This window comes from Solea solea, chromosome 8 (genome assembly GCF_958295425.1).
Source record: "Solea solea chromosome 8, fSolSol10.1, whole genome shotgun sequence".
NCBI classification, from domain to species: domain Eukaryota; kingdom Metazoa; phylum Chordata; class Actinopteri; order Pleuronectiformes; family Soleidae; genus Solea; species Solea solea.
In genome coordinates this window covers 18,074,975-18,092,091 of record NC_081141.1, presented here as the reverse complement: position 1 = coordinate 18,092,091, position 17,117 = coordinate 18,074,975, and the positions used below count along the sequence as shown (strand labels likewise).

At 38.8% G+C, this 17,117-nt stretch overlaps 3 protein-coding genes across 4 annotated transcripts; 2 read left to right on the top strand and 1 right to left on the bottom strand.

Moving 5' to 3' along the window:
- The first annotated feature begins 324 nt into the window (after window positions 1-324).
- On the top strand, window positions 325-7,246 carry LOC131463428 (RILP-like protein 1). The gene is made up of 8 exons (XM_058635127.1): window positions 325-1,230; window positions 2,320-2,470; window positions 3,389-3,507; window positions 3,598-3,867; window positions 4,613-4,801; window positions 5,010-5,173; window positions 5,263-5,361; window positions 5,670-7,246. Exons 1-8 carry the CDS (start codon window positions 940-942, stop codon window positions 5,761-5,763), a joined length of 1,377 nt encoding a protein of 458 aa, XP_058491110.1. The 5' UTR covers window positions 325-939; the 3' UTR covers window positions 5,764-7,246.
- Window positions 7,247-7,782: 536 nt separating this feature from the next.
- Window positions 7,783-13,866, top strand: rilpl2 (Rab interacting lysosomal protein-like 2). The gene is made up of 4 exons (XM_058636113.1): window positions 7,783-8,358; window positions 9,613-9,764; window positions 10,629-10,751; window positions 11,134-13,866. The coding sequence occupies exons 1-4, from the start codon at window positions 8,062-8,064 to the stop codon at window positions 11,153-11,155; spliced, it is 594 nt and encodes a 197-aa protein (XP_058492096.1). The 5' UTR covers window positions 7,783-8,061; the 3' UTR covers window positions 11,156-13,866.
- kmt5ab (lysine methyltransferase 5Ab) lies at window positions 12,014-16,747 on the bottom strand. Of its 2 annotated transcripts, none has more exons than XM_058636112.1 (8): window positions 16,594-16,747; window positions 16,288-16,373; window positions 14,839-14,938; window positions 14,279-14,492; window positions 14,075-14,162; window positions 13,857-13,916; window positions 13,517-13,707; window positions 12,014-12,581 (listed from the first exon to the last, which is right to left on the bottom strand). In XM_058636112.1, the coding sequence occupies exons 1-8, from the start codon at window positions 16,601-16,603 to the stop codon at window positions 12,371-12,373; spliced, it is 960 nt and encodes a 319-aa protein (XP_058492095.1). In that variant the 5' UTR covers window positions 16,604-16,747; the 3' UTR covers window positions 12,014-12,370. The 2 variants fall into 2 exon arrangements, with proteins under 2 accessions (XP_058492095.1, XP_058492094.1); XM_058636111.1 differs by having other exon boundaries at window positions 14,788-14,938; window positions 16,594-16,741.
- Window positions 16,748-17,117: the final 370 nt, after the last annotated feature.

The window sequence follows — 17,117 nt, the reverse complement described above, 5'->3', positions numbered from 1 at the left end:
GCAGTGCACTGAAATGACTACACCGTGTTTTATCCATGAGGGAACAACACGTTGAAATACGTTTATGCTTTGCTGAAAAGTTACGACTACTCATCTGGCCTATTAAAGCAGTGGTTCCCAACTTTTTTTGTCATTGAAGCCCCCCCCTTCCATGTGTCAAACCAGGCCCCCCAACCTGAACCCCTGACCACACACACTAACGACAAAAGAATAAAATAAATAATTATAAACATTCATATGCACTTGGATTGCACAACAGTCTTAATAATAATAATTGGCGAGATCTACAACATCGCTAATGACAAACCCCATACACATGAATGGCAAACAAGCACGTTTTATGGAGATAATAACACTGCAGCCAATGTGTTTAATAATGAACCAATTATGAACATTTTTGTTAGTACTATTCACGTACACAGCCACATTTATAAACATAAATACATAAATGTAAAAAAGATATACTGGAATTACCCTTTAGACCTTTAACAGCTTGCCATTCTCAGTGTACACCCCCCACCTATAAAGTAAATGTACTGTTCGCAGTCAAAACGCAAGCCTGACTCAGGTCTTAACCATTCCAAACTGTACCAAATTGTTCAGTGAAGGAAACACAGCATTACATTTCCATGTCAGTTTGAATGGTTCCCCCTTTTTTTACCTGAGCAGCGGCCCTCACAATGTCTGTGCACGGCCCTGGTTAGTGACAGCAAACTACTGGAGCTCGGTGTAGTTGCTTTCGTTTGTTGTCTGTACGTTAGCTACTACACCTTTATCAACTTTCCCTCCATGTCCGGACACAGTTCATATCGAGCCTGTTCTGGGAACTCGTTTTTCCACAGCGACAGTTAGTCTCACGGACGGACGGACGGACAGACAGCGTGTGTCAGAGATTGAATGTCATGACTGAGGTGTAAATGAAGCAGAGACACGGCAGACATGGAGACCTGCGTCATGTCTGCGCTGGACAGGCCCGCGGCGGAGCTGACGGTGACGGACATCTACGACATTGCGGCGCTCCTCGGACAGGAGTTTGAGCGGATTATCGACAGGTTTGGGTGCGAGTGTCTGGTTGGAGTTGTGCCGAAGGTGGTGCGGGTGTTGGAGCTGCTGGAGGCGCTGGTGAGCCGCGGGGCCGCCGCACAGGAGACCGAGGAGCTGCGGAGGGAACTCGAGAGACTGCGACAGGAGCGGAGCGACAGATACGAGCAGGAAAGGAAACACGCGAAGGTGTGTGTTTGTTCTCATATCAACTTGTATGTCTCTCTTTGTGTGTGTGCATGTATGTGTTACCTCCTCATGACCTTTCGGACATAAATAGACACTGAAATTAGTCCTCCTGAAGCAGGCTGTCATTTCTGAGTAACTGGGTAAGTTTAGGGCAAAGATTTGACTTGTGGTTAGGTTAAGGTGAGGCATTAACTTGTTACTGATACGGTTAGAGACAAATGAGTGGAAGTCAATGCAGCCAGTGTCCCTAAAAGAAAATATGTGCAACTCTGTGTGTGCTTGTCGTTTACTCCAGTGCATACTTTTTGTCGCCCCCTTGAGGAAATCTGAGTAATTGCCACAACACTGCCAGTGCTTCGAAATGACATATGCCTTGGTGACCTTGCACCAACCTCACTCCTTCACTTTCCAGTATGGTCAAACTGTGGAATTTGCAGTATTTAAGCACAAGAATCTTTTTCTGATACTTTTCATGGGCCCCCACCTCTTGGCATTTTCTTAAATAGTGTTGTGCTGAACTAGTATTATGGTACTGTAGCACTTCTGTTTTGATTTTCGTCGGTCACTGTGCGCCTACCACCGGAAATCGTGGGGGCAGTATAGAGTCAATAGTCCAAACAGTCAGGAAAATGACAAAGTCATTGGGCATTTAAAACTGATTTTTCATCAATCTCCCTCATCACTAATGAGTAATATTTCCCAATAATGTGACGACACAATAAAATAACCTCTTTAATACCGTTGTGATATGGTGTAAAACGGACATGAAAATGGAGCACAAATGGGCCTTAAGAATGTCACCGGGCGACACAAGATTGAAAACATGCTGATACAGAGAGTTACATGAAGCTGATGAGCTTACACAGCACTGTGTACTTTATTTGCAAGGGCTTGACTGAAATGAATATTATTTATATTTAGAAGTTATGCAATGCAGTGTCTAAGGTCCAGTGTGTAAGTCATAGCGACATTTTATGGTTAAACTGCAGATTGCAACAGAGGATTGATATTTATGTGACTTTGTTTTTTTTTTTCAAAACACCCTACAATGATTAGGTGTGACATCCCTTCGTTTGTGTCTGTGTTCAGGAGTTGGAGCTAGTGGATGATGTGTGGAGAGGTGAAGTCCAGGACCTGCTCTCTCAAATCACTCAGCTTCAGACAGAGAATAAGAGGCTCTTAGTGAGCATCTCTCACAAAGAGTCCCCGGTCACAGAGGAAGACCTGCAGAAACAGGAGGGTGGGTCGCCTGCAGCAGCAGTTCTTAACAAAAGTCTGACAAATCTGTTTTTAAAATGATTTATGGCAGAGTAAACTAAACAAAAATAGTCTGGAATGTGTCATTAAGTCCTTGTCCTTATCTGATTTTTTTCTGCAGGTTTCTAATCTAATCTAATTAGTATTTTATGTATGTTATGGACTTATATTTTTATAGCCATATTTTTAGGTCTACTGTCTACGACTGTCAGAATGGTGAATGCAAACAGACAATAAACTATTATCTTATCTTAATCCAGTACTTCTCAAATAGGGGGGGGGGCGCGGTGAGGTGCCAGGGGGCGTGAGAGGCAGGGCAGGACAACTCATACAGTGGTTTATACAGATAAATAAATAAAAATGATCAGGTTCTCAATAGTATTTCAATTCAGGGGGGGCATGAAAACATTTCTGTCCTCTGGGGGGGTACGACAGAAAATAATAGAGAACCACTGTCTTAATCTAATCCAGATTTACAATATGCTAAACTATGTTATCTTTACATTTGTAAAAGATAACTACGTAAACACACTTGTTTACGTAGTGTGTTGCCTTTTGGTCTTCCCATACATGTTGTGTTGTACTGTATCTTATTGAAGTGAAAACATCAGTTTGGTCTTGGCTGAGTGTCTCAACACAGATCTGATATGTGTCCTGTATTAGTGCTTACTACAGATTTGTGTACGTTACACTCATTATTTACCCACAAGAAACTGTACAATGTACACTTTATGCTGGATGGTAATGTAGTGACATGAAAGAGGCAACCATGAAGAAGGAGTATTATAACGCCTGCTCTTATAAATACAACAATGGCTGAAGCTGTCATTATAAATGGACATCCTTTTATTACACTGTTGTTACATGTGTTTTTTTCTGTGTTTTTCTATTATATCTACAGGAATGTCAGAAAAAGAAAGACGAGTTATGAAGAAGCTGGAGGGCATGGTGGATAAGCAGAGGGATGAAATCCGGGCTAAAGACCATGAGCTAACACTAAGAAACGAGGATATTGATGCAGTGAGGATTTGGCTTGCATACATCACAGATATTGTCCCCTGATAGAATATTAGTTTTCATAGTCTCTACAGTATATCCTCTCAACTATAGTTCCAGATGCAGCAACATCGGCTGATAATGATCAACCAGGACCTTCGTCGCAGAATAGGAGTGATGGAAGCCCAGGGAAAGGCACTAATCCAGCAGAGGGCTGAGCTGGAGGCTGCAGCCCAGGCACAGCAGCAGGAGGTTGGGGCTCTGCAGCTGGAGGTCACAAGGTTGAAAAAGGAGCTCCGGGAGTGGGAGCTGGAGAGAGCGCTTACTGAGATAGAGGAGTCCTCTGGGATGTGTTCGCCCTCAACATCATCATCACAAATGATGGTATTACGAACAAAGGTTTTGCTTCAGCAGGCTGGAAACTATAAACCCCTCTTTCACCTGGCATTAAAAATGCATTTTCTGTGATCTGATGAATGGATATCGCTTCACCACACCCATTTACACGTAGTATTAATAAGCATCTCCGGTGTCCACATCAAGATTATATTGCTATTTGATCACAGTCATTTTCCCACTTATGTCACCTCGACCTCTTCTTCTGCAAATATAGTTCAGCAGCAGACTACAATGTCACATCCTGTGGGTCGCCATTTCAACAACAACAACAACATTAGCCACACATGAAGTCACAGTAATGTATAAACTCCTCTTTGCTTTTCGAAGCAGGGGAGGAAGTCATCTTTGACAAGTGGAAAAGCAGAGACTGTGCAGTTTTTTTCGCCACTTTCATGTTAGCTGCACTCGGAGTCAGCAACGTATTTCTGCTCACGTATTTTTTGTATGTGGAGGGAAGACGCGTCAAAAACTCATTGCATTCTCACTTCTGTTCGACCACCTCCCGAAGTGGTTTGGCAGATTTGATTACAATCTGTCCTCACCATGTTCCAGGTTTATTCACACCTGTACTTACAAGTGGTCAGGCACTATCCGATTGTAATCCGATCACGGAAAAGGCATTTTAATGCCAGGTGTAAAGAGGGCTTTAGTGTGGCTGAACTTAAGTCTGGTTGTAGTTGATAAGGTTTTGTTTTATTTACAGTAAGTGACTGTCTTGTGTCAACTCTAGATCTCGGAAAAAACGCCACCTGACACCATTAAACCAAATTCAGTGTGGATGGAGTGTGGAGGTGATGCTGGATTCTTGGCAAACTGCTTTGAGCACAACAAGGGTCCTTCCATTCTCCCAGGTCCATCTAATGGAGAAAATACTGAGGAAGAGCGTGAAAAAGATGAGGACACGACAACTTTGTTACTGGTAACATCTCCTTAAACTCGCTCATATTTACAGTCTCACTGTGATTATAGCAGAGGCCTGTTAAAATACTATATCTAGCACAGCATACCATGTCTTTACTGGTGGTCCTTAGTGGCCTAATGCAGAATTTCTCAGCTACCTATTTATTTGTTGGTCTCATTATGTCCATGCTGTGCAGAGCAATTGTCAACATGTATTTTGCCCATAGAGGGTGCCAGCTGATACAGAGCTAGAGGAGGAGACAGACAGCCTGGAGCAGGAGTCAGACAAACCTCGTTTTACTCTCCAGGAGTTACGGGACGTCCTGCAGGAGAAGAATGAACTCAAGGCAGAAGTCTTTGTGCTGCAGGAAGAGCTGGCTTATTACAAAAGGTCTGTTTGTGTCAGCAAACTTGAGAATCTAATACGTTTAACCAAATGATGGTGCAAACATTAACACACACCTCTTCAATATCCCTCAGCAATGAGTCTGAGGATGACACCAGCCCCCTTGATTTTTCTCCATCTCCTCCACCATGCACCAATTCCACTGATCAGCCTGAGTCAGGAATACGGCGCTTGTGAGTTGACATAACACACTTTTCTTACAATTTCGTGACACAAATGAACAATTAAACATCATTTAATAAGCGCAACTGTTTTTACAGGACTAAATAATACGTACATTATTATTTAGTGTGTTAACATGCATGCATTTTCCTCACAGACAGCTAGTTGTCCGCTTGCCTGTTTTAGCTTAGCACGATTAAACTGTGCATGTAAATCAATGAGTGTCCCCCACTGTGGTTGACAAGATCACAAAAAATGCGTCTCCCTAACTCTGAATTTCTCTCTTGATTCCCTTCTGCTGTGTCACCACTGTGGACAGGATCTTCACTGCCATAATGCCAATGGTGGCAGCCGGCTTGATCACAGATGATCCAACATTGATGCCAATCCGAAGACTTGTTTCCTTTGTATGAATGTAAATTCTTTATCTTTTTTGACCATCCAAAAATGAGTTAATTCTTAACCATTTCTTATGTGATTTAAAACCTAATCTGATTGTTTTTGTCTACATGGATTCACAAAGTCATAAAGACACTCATCAGGCCACAACTTAAAAAAAACTGTTACCTGTTGTAATGTTGTGGATCAGCACAAAGTCCAGTTTTTATTTCTCAGTGCACAAGAATTACTTTGTAATTTCAAAATCAATTTGCACAGGTTTTACAGGTAAAACCGTAATGAATTTTAAAAAATTGTTTTAAGAGTAGTGTTAGCCGAGAAAATACATTTTGGTAAAAATGTTTTACCTAGCGTGGCAAAATGAAACTAAGTAGTAAAAGGCGAGATAAGTGGCTGAACGTGGACAGTCTTACAAGTGTCAAAAGTCTCAGGGTTTTGTGGTTGCTTAAAAAATTACCATCTGTGCCTGCTCGAGTTTATGTAGAACTTAGCACCCGATGTTCTCTCTCCTTTGCTTTTACTAGTACAGAATTTATGTCACTGTGCTTTATATTGTACTTGCCTATCAGTATAGCACTGGTAGCACTGCCTTAATAGGCACTTTTAAGTTCCTGAGTAGTCAGAAATTGGTCAAGCCACCTGTACCCACAAAAGGTGCTGGGACTTTGAGTGTAATATGTGGCTCTATGTGATGGCATATTATTGTGAGGACATCATTATGGACATTTTTGTCCATTTGGGCAAATGTTTCCTCTTGATCTGGCCATCGTTTTGGCTGTCAATTTTTTGTGAGAATTCAAATCAAAATTTGAAATTCAAATTTTGCTTTTTCTATTTGGATCAATAGAAAAAAAATGACCATAGTCTCAAGTCATTAGAGACAAAAATGTACACTTACAAAAATTGTTATAAAAATATTACAGATTCATATTTTTCAACTAAACAAAAATAGTCTTGAATGTGTCATTAAGTCCTTGTCCTTAATGACTCATTTTAAATTTGATGCTAAACAAAAACTTATAATGCTTTTTTCATAAATAACAGTGACATCAATTAATCAAACTGGCATTTAACAAGTAATGCCCTCAAAAGGATTGAATGTTTGGTATTTTTGAGGTTGTTAAAGAGTTTTATGTAGAAACATGCTGAAAAAAAATGAATTTGTAAAGTTTTTTGGAAGTGGACATTTTTGTTCCTCATGACTTAAAAGGGTAGTAAATTAAACTGATGCATGAGGATTAAAGGTCCAGTGTGAAATAATTTGCGTCATCTTGTGGTGAGACTGTGGATTGTAACAAATGTAGGACTCACTGATGCTAGGAATACCAAAGCAATTATACACCAAATACAAACATGCTCCCAAGTATTCAATTTCTGTCAATGTACCTTTGTTATTTAACACACTGGACCTGTAAGTCTGATTTCATGGTACCTCTGTTTTCCTCTATGCAAATATTTGTTCAGATTAACATAATAATAAAGCTTTATTTTTTCTTAGTTGTTATTTGTGTTGTGGTTGTTAACTACCATTGACTGTGTATCAAACACAAAAATGCACCTGTTAAGAGAGTGTTTTCCTAAAATGTTATATTTATGTTTCATGGCATTCATTTCAATTAATTTTAATTATCTTTTAATTTCTTATTGCATAAAACACACAGAGTCCCTCAACCAAATACTCAAATAATTTGAAATAAGAAATTATATAAAATATGAAATAATATTTTTTGCATAAGTGTGCATATGAAAAGAAAACATAAAAGAATGTATAGATAAATGCAGAGCCGTTCAAGGCCACAATGCATAGTGCCACAAACAAAGGCTTAAGTCTGTCAAGTAAAACAATGGACAGCAAAAATAAATTTTGTGGAAATATACATACAGACAAGTGTTACATAAATAATAAATACAACTGTTACATAAATATGAGGTGAATAACAAAGAGAAAGTGAATAAAGCACAATCACGTGGTTTCTCACCTGATTCCGAGGCGCCCGATTGACCGGAAGTGAAACAATTGTGAGCTGCTGTCACTGTGGATGAGTGGAGTTAGTTTTCTTCGTCCATAGACGATCTTTGTACTCACCTGTCGCTAGGATACTTTGCCCTCCTCTGCTGCTCACTGAGTCACGCCATTGGCGGCTGAGTGATGGGGGAAGTGCTGCTCCTCTGGAAGTTGGTTACCTTCTGCCAGTGAAAAAAAAGTCTCAATCTGCGGCTCTAAAACAAGATTCGTTGCTAGTCGCTGGTGGAAGAGAGTGAAGTTAGCTAGGTTAACTTTGTGTTTAGGAGTCGCCTCCTCGTTCACCGTGATGGATTTCGGCGAGGAGTCGTCGTCTCCCGCTCTGGCTTTTGAGAAAGACGCGTTTGAGCTCACGGTTGAAGATGTTTATGACATCTCGTACGTGATCGGACGGGATTTGTTGAAGATTAGCAACACGGGGGACGAAGTGTCGGACCTGCAGTTCAGGATAGTCCGCGTTTTGGAAATGTTTGAAACTCTGGTCAACAAGTACAACTTGTCTCTGGAGGAGATGAAAATGGAGCGGGACAACCTGAAGAGTGAACTGGACAGGATCGTGAAGGAGAGCTCCTCCGGACAGAGCACGGTGAGTGCACGGGCGGATCCACTTACTTTCAGGGCCGGAGCCAAACACAGGCATGGGGCCCCGTCATAGTCAGAAGTCGGGATTTCCTACTTGAGGGACGTTCCTGTCACATAACTAAAATGTCACTCCAGCTTCACTGCATTGGAAATTCTCTCTCTCTCTTTTTTTGCACACTCTAAGGGGGCACACATAGAGCTTTGAGCCCATATACTTGTTATTACAGTAGCCCTCAGGACTTCTGCGGAACGACCGTCCAATCACAGACAAGATTCACTAGCGCGTCACACGTTTGTGACGTCAGCTTCTCAGCACCGTTATTCCTAAAAGGTTGAATAACTGCCAGATATTGATAGTGAAAGTATCTTACTCATTGAACATTCTTTGAACAACCATAAAATCAAATTATCATGATGGTCATAAAAGGGTTAACTCGTCTATCTGTTATGTATAACTGCCCTGTGTGCCTTTAGTTGCCCCCCCGGGGACAAAAGTTTTTTGAATTGAATTAAATTAAATAAACCAGGGATCTCAAACTCAATGTGGTCAGTAGGGGGTAAGTCAAGTGGGAAAAAAAGTCATACTTTTTGAGAAAAATACATGACATTTCACATAATTTCAAAATAATAGTTTGTTTTGATATGGAACAATAAATAGTTCACAATATAAATGTATTCATGATGCAATATTATTGTATTTATAAAAACAAAAACATACAGAAATAAGTCATTATTACTTGATAACGACGGGCAGGTGTTTTTATTTTATTTTCAACACATATTCAAGATCCGTTAACAAGACGTATTATTTTGACAGTAATCTAACAAAATAAAAGCACAATTCTTAATGACAAAGATGTAAATTGCAAGTGACGTTGCTTACAACCACAAAAATACATGGGAAGCTGCAACAATACGCAACTATATCAACAGCTACTGGTGCTCATTATTTAAGTCATCAAGTTGCACCTTCTTATTTTTCCGTGGTGACTTTAAATTATGCTACACCTACTGCTTCTTTTGATTAACTAACTCCCAGAGTTAGTTAATCACATTTTCTGTTACCATATTTGCAAAAACATTGTTGTAAAGACATTTTAATGGAAACCAGTTTTATTTTAACACATTAAAACAATAATGTGTTCTACATTTATAACAGGAACATGTAATGATCTTAAAGATTATGATATATATAGCCAAACATTTATACCAGACACGAATGGATGTATTAAAGATGCCTTTTCTGTCTGCCTCTAAGCAAACAGCGGGACCCAACCAGCTGGTGGTGGACCTGACAGACCCAAACAGGCCGCGGTTCACCATGCAGGAGCTGAAGGAGGTTCTGCAGGAGAGGAACCAGCTGAAGGCTCAGCTCATGGTGGCTCAGGAGGAGCTTCAGCTCTACAAGAGGTGAGCGACCGACTCCACTCCAGGACTGTGTGCATTTATCTGACACAACTCTCTTATTTTGTCATAGTGCTTTACTCCACCAGTGTAATTTTTTTTCCCACATGTTCTCAGCCTCTATTGTCTAACATTTACAATTTGAGAATAGAATCTCTGAATTTGTTTTACATGGTCTTTAAACAGGCTGTTTAAAGATATCGTTCCATACTCACAAACATGATGAAATCCTCGCTGTAAGAGCACCTTTTAATAAGCCTCTGATATTTTGTTAAAGGGACCATCCTATCCATTTTATCTTTTCTTTTTCTCTTTTTAAATCCTAAATTTGTTCTGTTGCCAATTTAGTAAATAGCCCATAACTGTATCAGGCCCACATTTATGCAGCTTTTCTAAATTTCAGTTGTAGAATTGACTTTCTGTGACACAGCTGGTGTAATTGAGTGGAGCTTCAAAGTGAACATCAACATAATTATGCATTACTATCTTCGACATAGAAAAAGGTGTTTTATCTGCTAAATATAAATCTGCACTGCACTCTGCAAAAATTATTTCACTGTGTGAGAGCCATGTTTTATATTTATCGTAGTTATGATTTATCGGCATCAGCCCTTTTATTCGGCTGTTCATGTGCATATGTAGTATGAAGTCTGTTGATCAGAGTAGTTTGTAATTCCTTAAAACGTTGTTAATGGTTACAGTATGTGTGGCTATAGTTACTTATAGTTATAGTTACTTATTAATGTTAATATCTTAGATAAATATAGCATACACATCCTACTGCAGATGAAGTGGCCTAGTCTGACATTGAAACTAGGCACACAGCCACTACACACCGATTGTAATGTATGCCACTACTTTGCTCTGCAGTGGGATTCTGCCACAGGCTGAACCAGCCATGGTGGAAGTAGATCTGGAGACGCCAGCAGCGACGGAGCACAGTCCATCGCCAGCAAATAATGCAAAAGAAGAGAAGACGAGCATAGGAAAACTGTGAGTAACAGGCTGGATTGTGCAAGCAAACGGGATGTAATCTGCGAAAAAATAAAATTTGTTTGTTTAGCTACACAGTGATGGCAAGGTTTCAAGAAAAACTGCAGCAGCAGCCACATGACGCTGAAGTGAGCGAAGAGAAGGATTGTTCTCACAGTCCGTGTCCTAATGATTTACTTGTGACCAAATGAATTTGTGCTGATGCTGTGAATGTTTGTGTGAGGGCTGAATGAGGGGAAAGACAGAATTTGGAGATTGGTAGTTTGTCTGCCAGACTGTTGTCAGTAATTACAGTCTGCCTTGCCTTTATTTCTTCGTCTCTGTTCCACGTTCATCCACCGACAAACCCCTTCAACTAACTCTGGGCCTTTTCTTTTCTTAGGTTTTCATTCAGGCGAAAATAAGAAAAAAAACCTTTCACAAGGAAACTGATGATGTAGAAGACAAACAGGATTTGTCGGGACAATTTTCTCATCAGTCAACTCCTATATTGACTATTTTTTACTATGTGCATTTCTCAATCTAACAAGCACTGTATTTTTAACTGGTTATTGTAGCCTAAAAATGTTGTATAATAATCGAGTTTGGTTCAAATGTATATTTTGCATACAGGTTTGATGAAGTTATCAAATTGAAACTGGAAAAGTATTATCTAGTTGCTGTTGGCAGTTACGGCGGATGCATTCACTTTTAAATTAAGTTATGGGTCTATTTTTAGGCTTGAAATTAAGTCTTCATGTAATTTAAAACACACCTCCCTCTATCGTCAAAGACAGGGAGAAGGGCCACATCACAAAATTATGATGAAATCATAATAATTTTGTTATTCAAGTCCTAAACCAGACTCATAATGCATGACTTCTCTCAAGTTTTGCATGGATGTAGGGAGCACAGTAAAGAAGATGGACAGAATTGACTTTGATTTAATTTAGTCTAATGCGTTCCAAATCTAACTTAATCAAAAACTATACTACTACGTTGTTGCAAAGAAGTCTACAGTAGTCAACTCAGCCTGCTTGCACTTAGCTGAGGTAATTTAATATTTGCCGTTCCACTACATAATGCATGTTTTTATAACTCTGGCACAATAACAATTAACAATATACTCTGTTAATGAAAGTCATTCACTGTGTGAAGTCACTTCATTCCACAGCTGTTGGATTGTTAAAATGACATCAAGTGCAATCTGTGTGTCATCTTAAAGCAACACAGTTCACATTGTTTCCAGGCCTTCTTTACTGTTGATAACACGACAGCTGGAATGAGCTGAACTGTTTATTCTTCAATTTACAGCACAGGTAATAATTTACAATTAGCAGAAATGAATATTACAGTTATAGTTAATAGAAAAAGGAAACTAACTCTCCAGGGGGGAAATCCTCTTCCAATATTAAATCTGCTACATATAGATAAGAAAAAATATAAAAGGTTATAAAAGCTGTTGCAAAAAAATACATGTTTCACAAGCTGAAGCTTTAGCATCCATTTAAAACTAATTTCTCTTCTTTTTTTCATCCTAATTAAAAAATGTTGTGGACTGCTCATCTACAGCATCTTTTTACAAAAAAAAAAAAAACAGGACATCAGAGAGCACCAATTCATCTCAAATACATAACACTTCAGTGTTTGAGCCAAGGGTGAGCCATGATGGAGGCTTTACTCCGGTCGCCGTAGTCATACAGCAGCTCCTCCTCTGCCTCAATGTCTTTGGAGGCCACCAGGATCAAATGTGGGGTTCCATCGATGGCGTGAAGCCGCGTCTGGCAGTTGCCGTTTTTACTGTGGTTAACAAGTCTTCCAAGCCGACTTGTTTCCTTTGTGGCATCTACACTGTAATTTAATCAATAAATACAAATTAAACTTAAAAAAACACAAGATGGGCAGTTCAAGACCAAAAAAGCCTAGAAAGGATTTTACAAGAGACTAACCAAGTCTAAAACCAAGAGGTTTTTTGGACTATTTGTTTGAAAACAAAAATGTTTCGTAGAAAAGGAAGACAACATTGACAGTATTTTGATCAGGGTTGAATGATTATTTTCATACGTGATTATTTTCAGTTGAGCAATTGTCAGACACGGTTGAAAAGTGTTGATTGGTGTTTACAAAACCTGGAAATTATGTTTTCGAATGTCTTATTTTTGTCTACAAATTATTTAGTTTTAATAACTTTTCTTTTACGAAGCAAAGACACCAGAAAATATTAACATTTAAAGCCCATAAACCCATAAATCGATTCTCAAAATAGTTGATAATTAATTCTACAGTAAAAAACTACAGTAAATTGATATTTTTTTTAAACCCCTTTTTAAAATGCAAATGTAGTAGTATGGACTTTTGGCTCTGGATTATAAACAATCTCCATCCATACTTAATCCTGAAATAGTATATCACATTTGCTAGTGTAAACAGGAAGCTGATTCTCTCCTCTGCAGTTTTTTTAGTTTCAGGAAGTAATACGTGAGGGGGGGAAAAAACAATTGCCAAAATTCAGAGCAAGGATTTCTGTTTTAAGACTGGCATTGAGGTGAAAGTAAGTAAGTAAAAAGTAGATAAAGGGTACCTACGTCATCCAGACAAAAAAAAACAGCCTTGGAGCTGACAGCATTTCTTTTCAGAATGCAGAATTTATGCATTTTTTAAATTTGTTATGGATGTTGCCTCAGCCCAATAAATCCCATCACAATTAATGATTTCCAAACATCACGGATGAACAAATGGAATGTTTAAGATAACGTGTCAATCCATGTGGTGATTTTTTAACTTACCAGTATGTTTTAGTTTGATATTGGAAGTAGTACATGTAACAGCCTGTTAAGGGATCCTCAGCATACTGGGCCTCTCTTAATTTAGCCTCTGCTAGTTCCAGTAGGTCTCCATGGTACTCCACAACAAACTCTCCTTTTTTGAAGTCTTTGACAGCAAACACCCCTCTTCCTTTTCCTTCTATGTGTTTCACCTGTTGACAGTCAAAAATCACATTTGTGTAAAGCTTCACATGTGGGAATTGTTTTGTTGTATTTGTCAAAAAAAGGACAAGAAATTGTCACAAATACTTGTGTGTTCTCAACTTAAAAAAACAACAACATTCAAATCATTAAATGTCACCTGCATTCCATCTTCACTGCCATTCTTTATCAGGTCGTCAAGATGTTTGTGTTCTTCACTCTGTTGAGAGTTTAAATAATTGTATGTAGTTGCATAATCTTGACATGATTTCACACAGAAAAAGTGCTATTTTTTTTAAAGTGCATATATAGCAAAAGTGATATACTATTGAGAGCAATGTGTAGTCTGCTTATCAAGTGTTTTCTCTTTTCACAAACCTTTAGTTCTGCCATAGTTTTCCTGTTACTTCTTCGTATTGGAAAGTAGTCTGTGACCTTTCTGTTTTGGGAAGCTTTATTATCTGTCCTGAAAAGAGACATTATCAAAGTAATGAGATTAGGACTCTTAATGTGGCTGTTCAAGTGTCCGGCGTCCTTTTTTTTTTTTTTTTTTATACACCAATGTTTGCTTTGCGCACTCACTTTTTTGTTCCACCTCTGTGACCAGTTCTGCTGCGAGGTTTGGACGCTGAAACTTTGCCGTCTGCTGCAGACCTGACCTGGTTTGTGTAAGTGCTTGTCTCTTTCTGATCGGGCTGGTCAGTGAATTGCTCTCTGGTCCCATGACTGTGACAAGGCATTTCAGCCTTCTGCTCTTTGGACTCACAACTATCGCGTTTCACTTCTTTAGGTGCATCTTAAAAAGTTGAGGAAGGCACACAGAATGACATTAGCAGCTGTCCCCACCTCCCAAGCCTTAATCTAGAGATTGACATTTTTCAAAAACAAAGAAGATGTGTCTTAAGAGAGAATGTCAGTAAACACTGCTGCCATTCACATGATTTTTTTTTCCTGTGGTACACAAGGATCTGCTGAGCACACGGTAACACAAGTGTAGACAGAAGAAAGTGACTGGTAGATAACATGTATTATAAATGACCACAGAGCATTAGCGTCACATTAGTTTGTACTAGTTTTAAAAAGGGATTCACCTTTTTTCAGCTTTGACGTGTCAGGATGAGCCACAGATTCAGATTCATTACCTTCCTGGATCAACATGCTTGAACTGTCACTCAGAGGGGATCGAGGTTTACTCGGACTCCGTAGACACTGGATTATCGATTGTACTTTACCAATGCAATCCTGAAAAACACACAAAAGATTTCAAATTGATGAAACGGTAAAGCTGGGCCAAATCCAAGATGATGCACATGACTTCAAGACTCTTAGCACTGATTGCTGAAAAAGCAGACTGAAGCAAAAAGATCGTTAACTGGCAGTCTCCATGGTAACAGGTTTACACCCGACTGTAGTACCTAAACAATGCCTCACGTAGATAAATTTAAGTATGGTTTCTCCGGCTGAATATAACACTTTCTGTCCACCAAGTTAAGCAAGTAATGTTTTATTTCTCAAGGTGTCATCGTGCACCAACATGTGCCAAACAGACACGGACTTACCAGACTCTCGTAAGAGGAAAACAAGTGCTGCAGCAAATACACATCCAGTCTAACAGAAAGCATTTTCTCCTAATGTTAGAAAGCATAGAACTCACCATTAACTAAATCAAAGTGCACAGGGAAATGGAGTGTGCATCCACACGATAGAAAGCAAGCCCCTCAATGTTTGTTTTACATAAGCCTGTATCTATATTAATATACTCGAGAGTAGGGCTGTGATTATTTTCATAATTTATTAATAAAATATTAATATTTAATTAATCATTATTAATAATTGATTATTTTCTTGACTAATTCAGTACTTGTTTGGTCTGTAAAATGTTGTGTTTACCAATCCTGGAAATTATGTTCTTGAATGTCTTGTTTTGTCCACAAACACAAAAAATTATTCAGTTTTAATCATTTCTTTCTTATAGAAGGAGCAAAGAAACCAGAAGACATTCACATTTAAGGAACAAAAAACAACTATTATGATTAATTATCATAATAGTTGATTAATTTAGTCTTTGCAGCCCTACTTGAGAGCTCATATGCCCAAGAACAACCATTTCCATGAGATAATGTCAAAATATTAACTAGTGCTGTACTTCAAGGCAAGGGTGAAAATTTGCTGCATTTTAATTTAGCAAAGAACATGGATTAAATTGCAGCCAAGGCTATTTGCAAACTGCTTATTGTTTCACATCGTGATTTTAACTTGTAAATGACTGAAGCTGGAGTGTGTACTTTAGTAGTTCAGTCCTGGTTTTTAATACATGTAGTGTTAGTGTATGCTGCTCACTGGTTTATACAATGTTTACTCTGTGGTGTTCACATGGGTATATTGTCTTTCCACAGGTGAATATTAATCTTTAATTAGTGAGGGTCAGTAAGGAGTCTGGGCAACTGTGACTACAAACAGCAGGAAGCGTCCTGTAATTTATGAATGATAATATCAGAGACGTTTCCTTTCCTCCATGTTACATAAGTGTATTCTTTACAGCAACATAGAAACTTCTGGGCAGTAAAAACAGACAATAAGACGTCACGTACCTTGTTAGTCGCCGGTTTGTTTTCCTTTGTCTCTGAAGTCTGTGAAGCGACTTTGTGTTCAACAGTTCTCTGTGCGTTTTTCTTCCCTTTAAAACGTGGAAAATAACACACACAGTTAGGCTGCTCTGTAATTCATGTAACACTATTCAAATGTGACCTTTATTTTGTAAACAAACCAACTTTAGTCCTCTAATTACGCAGGGTAATATCAGCTGTTACAGCTGTGCTACACATTAATTACTGTAGAATACATGACGTCAGCAGTACAGAACGCGTGCATTGGACAAGTTTTTTACCAAGTTTTACCTTTTGCCATGTCAGTCTGTAAAGTCGTTGGTGACAAAGTCTGTTGTTCAGTGTCGCCTCGTATCAAAAACTCACTATTTCCCACAACGACTCACATCGGTGCAGCACCGCTGAGTTAAACGGTGAGAAGGTGGTCGATTTAAAAACCGTACCGCTGCGCTCATTGGCTGATTTCGTACACTAGGGGAGGGGCACGTACGTAGACGTATGCATTTACGTCGCCGCCATATTGGTCCGGGCAGCGTAATCAAACAGTAAACGGATCATTTTAAGAATAAAAACCACGGTAACGTTTGAATGTATCAAATCATTTATATGTATCGTTTAAATTTAATGTGTTTTGGATTTACGTGTCTTCAGTTATTTATAACTTTTGATGGCAATCAAACACAAATTGAGTCATCAAATCAAATACTTTTTCTACTTAAATGACCAAGAGATAAGGGATATTCTATATCAGCCTATAACATATATAAAATATATAGGCAGTATGGTACAGCAGTGTCACATTATATATAAATCAC

Coding starts and splice junctions, on each gene's coding strand:
- LOC131463428 (XM_058635127.1), top strand. CDS start 940: ATGGAGACCTGCGTCATGTCTGCGCTGGACAGGCCCGCGGCGGAGCTG. Junction 1,231..2,319: donor AGGAAAGGAAACACGCGAAG/GTGTGTGTTTGT, acceptor GTCTGTGTTCAG/GAGTTGGAGCTAGTGGATGA. Junction 3,868..4,612: donor CATCATCATCACAAATGATG/GTATTACGAACA, acceptor TGTCAACTCTAG/ATCTCGGAAAAAACGCCACC.
- rilpl2 (XM_058636113.1), top strand. CDS start 8,062: ATGGATTTCGGCGAGGAGTCGTCGTCTCCCGCTCTGGCTTTTGAGAAA. Junction 8,359..9,612: donor GCTCCTCCGGACAGAGCACG/GTGAGTGCACGG, acceptor TCTGCCTCTAAG/CAAACAGCGGGACCCAACCA. Junction 10,752..11,133: donor AAGACGAGCATAGGAAAACT/GTGAGTAACAGG, acceptor TTCTTTTCTTAG/GTTTTCATTCAGGCGAAAAT.
- kmt5ab (XM_058636111.1), bottom strand. Junction 14,163..14,278: donor CACAGAGGTGGAACAAAAAA/GTGAGTGCGCAA, acceptor GTCTCTTTTCAG/GACAGATAATAAAGCTTCCC. Junction 13,917..14,074: donor AAACTATGGCAGAACTAAAG/GTTTGTGAAAAG, acceptor AACTCTCAACAG/AGTGAAGAACACAAACATCT.